The sequence below is a fragment of the Silene latifolia genome, chromosome 10 (assembly GCF_048544455.1).
Source record: "Silene latifolia isolate original U9 population chromosome 10, ASM4854445v1, whole genome shotgun sequence".
Classification (NCBI taxonomy): Eukaryota; Viridiplantae; Streptophyta; class Magnoliopsida; order Caryophyllales; family Caryophyllaceae; genus Silene; species Silene latifolia.
Window position 1 is genome coordinate 42,971,052 of NC_133535.1, and position 6,838 is coordinate 42,977,889.

The 6,838-nt window shown below is 31.9% G+C and overlaps 1 protein-coding gene across 1 annotated transcript; it reads right to left on the bottom strand.

The window, feature by feature from the left end:
• Nucleotides 1-4,151: 4,151 nt before the first annotated feature.
• On the bottom strand, nt 4,152-6,647 carry LOC141607513 (uncharacterized). Its single transcript, XM_074426870.1, has 5 exons — nt 6,033-6,647; nt 5,472-5,708; nt 5,059-5,367; nt 4,353-4,750; nt 4,152-4,236 (listed from the first exon to the last, which is right to left on the bottom strand). Exons 1-5 carry the CDS (start codon nt 6,645-6,647, stop codon nt 4,152-4,154), a joined length of 1,644 nt encoding a protein of 547 aa, XP_074282971.1.
• Nucleotides 6,648-6,838: the final 191 nt, after the last annotated feature.

Consider the following 6,838-nt stretch of genomic DNA (forward strand, 5'->3'; position numbering starts at 1 on the left):
CCACATAAGACATTACATCCGCCAATTCTTGGAAGATTTTTTTGTCAAAAGTTTGTGAATTCTACCCAGTTTATCTTTGTTGCACTAATGTTGCACGTAACACCTTTTTTTCCTTAATTTTTTTTTGTTAAGACTTCAATTAGTCACAAATCAAATAACTCAAAGTGTGTAAAACATTATACGAGTAAGTCAATAAGTTTAGACATTTTTGCCAATATAGTTTAAGGAGATATTTTTAAGTTGTAGCTAATTATTTTTACAATGTATAAGAATGTTTATTTATTTATATTTTTGGTTGAACAAAGTGGAAGCGCCTATGTGACATATTGTATAGACTAAATATTTGTTATGTGTGTCATTCATAAGATGCATAACTAATTTTGCTCATTTTTACCAATAATTGTTCGAAATTCTAAAGTTATACTCTTTTACCTCACTCTCTTACTATTTCCATAAATCTATTGTACGCGAAAATAATTTGTGACACAAATTTTTTGCTTATTTAGTGTTACAGGGCATTCTACATATTTTTAAAATATGACAGAATTTTTTTAAAAGTATAAAATCCATTGAAATTGAGGGAATATAAAATTGTTGTAATATACAAGTATATCCATTATTAGGTACTGAAAATTTAGTTCGTACTTGCAACACATACACAATAATTTTAAAATGTTACCTTAAGCAACTTTTTTTTTTATCAAATATGCAATTATTTTCACTATCCATCTATAATTACAGGTGTAAAAACTCTAATTCATTTAATCAATAAAGTGAAATTAAACTAACACTTAAATATTTGTTGCTTAAGAAAAATATTTGTATTGCATAATCTTTAAGCCGATTAAAACAATAAATTATTAACGATCCCGTGATTTTCACGGGCTCTAAAACTAGTTATATATTAAAAGGAGAAATCTTATCTTTATTAATACAAGAACATTTAAAGCATCCTCATTAACCCACATCATCATATGTAGTTTTTTTTTTTTTTTTTTTTTTTCATTTTCCCAAAAAATCAATAATGGTGGGCCATGTTGAGAATACATGAGAATTAATTATTTTGGTTGACTTTTACAACCGTGTTTACAACTTAAATATTTTGTACGTTGATTAGTATTATTTTCATTGAGTAGGTCTCCTGAGAGACGATCTCTTAATAAGCTTTATTAATTAAGAAAAAGTGGTACTAAAGATAATAAAATAGGTACAAACCATGATTAGTGATAAAATGGGTACATTTATTATGTAAATAGGTACGAAATTACTATGTCACGATCAACAATAAAAAGGGTACGAAATACAAATAAAAGGGTACGAAAGATTAGTCTCTCCATAACTTAGTGAGAGACCGTCTCTCCCAAGTTTTAGTGATTTTCATTTTAAATTTTAACAAATCAAGTAAATTAGATAAATGATATTCTAAAATTAGTTACTTTAAAGAATTTTTGGAATAATATGACAAAAAATGTTAGTTAAACTATGTCGAGTACGTAAATCAAATAAAGTTATATCCATTTTTATTTTGTATATAAATAACATCAACATATACTTACCATCAATATTTTTAACGATAATCATACCAATATCAGCATACCAAAAATATCAAAAATAAGAACTAATCTAAAAAATTGATTTAAAGCAACAAAAAGGAGAAATTGACAAAAATAGGAAAAAAATACAACACAATTCATGGATGAAAATTTTAATTACTATAAAAATTAACTATTCAAAAGTTTATGAATAAAGCTTCACATAAATATTATTTGGAAAAATTGCTTCAAATAATAATGACACCATTAAAAAATGGGGCATTGAAACTGCAAAAGAAAAATACCATAATAGATTACTTAACATTCACAAAAATACGAGTAATGGCGGGCTTTGGGGACAGTCATGATGAGATTTTAGCTTAGAGCAACGACTATAATAATTAAAACTACAAAACTTACCTTAAAATGTGTAATCTTGCCTAATAAAACAGTTATTTGGTGTATATGATAATAAGGTTGTTATTTTACAAGATTGGTGTTTACACATATTTAATAATACCTTGCATCACAAGTGAAAATAGCTTGACAACTCTGATTTATAAGTGAGTTGTGACAATGAAAAATGTATATATAATGAAGAAAATTTTGAGATTTTTGTATTGTCATTTACTTATAATTGTATTATGATATTTCAAATTTATACAAGTTTATTGTGTTTTGGCCCTGTTTGGCAAACAACAGAAGCAGATTCATAATAACGAATAACGTTAGCAGAATACGATTAGCAAATTTTAGTAGCATGTTTGACTATCAAATTAAATTAGCACATTAAAAAAGGGTGTTTGGTAATTAGCAGATTATAGGATAATTAGAATGATTTCATGAATAAACTAAATATGCTAATACAATATGCTGCTAATATTAGCATATTCAAAAATAGTAGATTCCAACCAATATGCTATCAGAATATGCCGTTTACCAAACACATGAAAATAGTAGATTGATTGGTCAACCTACTAATTAGGCCGGAATCTACTAATTTTACTCAATATGCTATTTACCAAACAGAGCCTTTGATATACTTTGAATATAAACTGTGTTGTTAATTTTACAATATTTTTAGTATGTCGGTCACATACTCATTAATTGCATATGAAATTATATTACAAATCGAAAATCTTAAATACAGCTAATCATTATTCACAAATAACAACACTTAAAACTGTAATCCCGTGCAATTTGCACGGGATTAAAACTAGTATATTTTAATCCTATGAGGATAAACTCTCTGAAGGAGCCTATTATGAATGATCATTAAATGATAATAGTTGATCAATTTGACTTTTTTGGAAAACTCACCATGAAATTTATAAACCCTTACGATACGATTGAAAGATATCGTGATTATCCAAAATGGAATATTCAAACTCCTAAAGAGTTTGCTTGAATTATTATTGTCCCAACCTGAAGTTTGAACATATGAGATTCATATGAATGAGTTTCTCGCCGAAATGTGAAAATACTTTATAGTCCGTAAGTACCATAATAGTTGAAAAAATATAGTGAAAGTCTATAATGATGATGTCGATCCATACAATAAGATGATTTGGCAAGAAAGATTATATTGATTATCTTTCAAATGAATGGTTAACAACCAGATTGATTCTCCTGAAGAGAATGAATTCTGGAATGATAGTTATACTTTTTTTCCCTTCGACTAGGTTTTTTGTCCCAATGGGTTTTTTCTAGCAAGGTTTTTAACGAGGTAACACTATTGACGCGTTAATACGCTATAGTCATGATCATCATGGACAAGTATTCTAGACATATAATATTATGTCATTTATTGAGAAGAATTTATATTACATTTTTAAATATTACATTTGAGATGAAGACACAAAAGTCATCATTAATGACTACATCAAGAGTCCAGATTACGAGTTCCGAAAAAATATTATATTGAAACTACCAAGTATTTATATTGATTGAAGATATCAAGGCTATCAACCACAGTGGATTCCAATTCAACGATCGAGAAGTTACGTCAAAAGATGGATTTCAAGATATATCAAGACTCAAGTTATGTAAATAACAAGGGGGAAGCACGCGCTGTACTCTTTTTCCTTATTCATGGTTTTGTTCCACTGGGTTTGCCATGTAAATGTTTTAACGAGACAACTTGTTATGCATGTTTAAAAATTAACATACTCTTTCCTTCACTAGTGTTTTTCCCACGAGGTTTTTCTAGGAAGGTTTATAACGAGTCATATTTCTCACTAATGGACATCCAAGGGGGAATGTTGTGAAAACTTATTATGGATGTCCATAAGTCACACCTCTCTCCATCATTCCCTCTTCTTCTCTACATTTTATAATAGTAACCAAAATAAATAAAAAATCAATAAGTAAAAATGAATAACACAAGAACTCAATAAAACAACTGTCAAACTCTTGAAGCACCCAAAACCTAAATCACAAAAAACTAACGTATTAAAGTTAAAAACCAAACGCTGTAACCCCAACATTAATAGACAACTTAAAATAATTCATAAATATATATGATAAACGATTGTATGTGAATTAACACAAATATTAAAACAATACTGACACTGTGACACAAACAGAAAACTAATCTCAAAGAGCAAAAAGGAGATGGTCTCAAATACCAAATATAGCTGCAATGGCCCCATCAAAATCACGATACCAAATTATGGCATGAGCAACAAGAATGTGAAACATGGCACTGAAGCCAAATGAATATCCAGAGTCACTAAATACGTAACAAACGAAAAGCAAATTACACTTTGACAATATAGCGTTAATTTTTTTTTTTTTGGCAGCTGTAAAGAAAGATATTACATTCTCATAGCCCTTGTAGCTAAGCTATGAGCACGCTTATTAAGGTTTCTAGGAACAAAACTAAAACATAAACAATAGAAAGACGGAAGCAAAGAAGAAATATCTCCAAGTACTCCCTTAGTGAGGTGTTGTGTCTTCTCAATCCCCGCCATTTGAAAAAGTACTTGCATACAATCAGTCAAAATCTCCAGATGTAAAATCCTATTATAGGATGCCCACTCCAGAACTTTCCTGATACCAAGAGCTTCAGCTTGACTAGCCGACTCAGCCTTGAATTTGCTTCCACCTTCAAAAACCATATTCCCTTCATTGTTATACATAACCCATCCTGCAGAAGCCTCCAAATTCTCAAACCAGCTAGCATCAATCTTAATGCGAAAAGTAAAGCACGATGATTCCTGACCAACCAGATAAAAAGGATAGCTATTTTGAATTCGATCCTTAAGATCATCCCGTAAACATAACTCCTTCCGCCAAGCTCCATCATGATTCACAAATTCCTTACGACTCGCCTCAGAAGCATAAAAATAGGACTATGACACCATCCTAAAGAAAACAGTCGGAACGAATTTGGCCCCTCTAAAAATAATATTATTTCTAAGCATCCAAATATTCCATATAATGGCCAAAAACTGCATGATTCTATTATCCGCTGCCTCTATTTTCCCAAGATAGTTAATCCAACCTATAATCCAGTCCTCAATACCACATGGGCAGAATTTGACACATTAATACCCATATTTGATCCTGCCCAAATCCTAGATATAATCTTACAATCCCGAAATAAGTGCTCCAACGATTCCACTTCCCTATATTCTATCTCACAGAAATGGCAATGTTGGTCCACATTCATGTTCCTTCTCATAAATTCGTATCCGACCGGTAATGTTCCTGTAATAATTTTCCAAACTAAAATCCTCCATATATGTGGTCCTGGAAGACGCCAAAGCTTGGATTTACAGAACTTTTTACCTATTAGATTAATGCGCAACAAGTCCTTCTCCGAGCCCTTTTCCTTAATAAAAACATTGTATGCAACCCCATAAGCACTTTAACAGAGAAATCCCCACTAGTAGTATGTTTCCAGAAAATATCGTCTGTTTCTTGTGAGAAACAGACAGGTATGGCCAAAATTTTATTAGCCCATTCCTCGGCGAAGATATCTCTACTAAACGCTTCATTCCACGATCCATTTCCGTGTCGCGGGTCGCTAACCTTCAGGTTAGCCAAATGATAGTTTGAAGAGTCAATCAAATTATCATTTGGACAAGGAATTTCGCCATTTACCCATGGAGAAATCCAAACATTTAAGTCCGAATTAATTCCAGGTTTCCATCCTAAGTTCTGTCGAATCAACTGCATACCATGATAAATACTTCGCGTTCCCCATGACCAGTTACATCCTTTATTGGTCATATGAGCGTCGTTCCATCTTTTATTTCCAAAAATTTTATCCCGAAAAACGTGACCAAAGAAAGATTTATCTCCCAAAACTAACCTCCATGCATTTTTCGCCAACATAGCCTGATTTAGACATTCCAATTTTCTAATTCCAAGTCCACCTGCGCTCTTAGGTAAGCTGAGAAAATTCTTGCTACACCAGTGTATACACCTAGTTGATCGACTCCCCGGCCACCAAAAATGTGACAACAAAGAATTAATCCTCACTACCACACTTACCGGTATTTTAAACACCGATAGAAAGAAATTTGATAAGTTTGATAGAACCGAGGAGATCAACGTGAGTCTACCCGCTGAAGACAAAAATAATCCATTCCACGAAGAAATACGCTTCATGACATTATCAACCAAACCTTTAAAAAAGCTCTTCTTTAAAGACTGGTACTCAGTGGAGATACCCAAATACTTTCCAATGCCTTTATTGTGTTTAATTTTCAGCACCTTCGGACATTTACGGGCCTTAGCAAGTCTAGTGCTCGGGCTAAACAGAATACCAGACTTACTCTCATTTAAAACTTGCCCAGACGCCATACAATATCGTACCAAAATATCCTTTAACTGCTCCACCGAATTGTTCTTATCATGAAGGAAGAAAATAGAATCATCCGCAAAGAACAGATGGGTCAAGGCCTCCGAGCGTCTACTTAACTCGATTCCTTTTAATAGTGCTATTTGTTGTGCCCTATAAACATTAGCAGACATAACTTCCATGCATAAAATAAATAGATATGGTGACAAAGGATCTCCCTGACGAAGACCATACCGAGGCCGAAATTGCTCAAAGGGAGCTCCATTAAAGAGAACCTCATAGGAAACAGTACTGACACAATTCATAATGAGCTTAATAATTTTCTCAGGAAAACCAAAACCCTTCAGAGTCGCTCTTAAAAAATTCCAACGTATCTTATCAATTGACCCAAAAAAAAAAAAAATAGAATCAACCAAAACCGGTTTATATTTATAAGGGTTTTTTGATAACTGCTACCATAAGTAAACCACTTTTTGAGAACTGCTACCAATGTAAA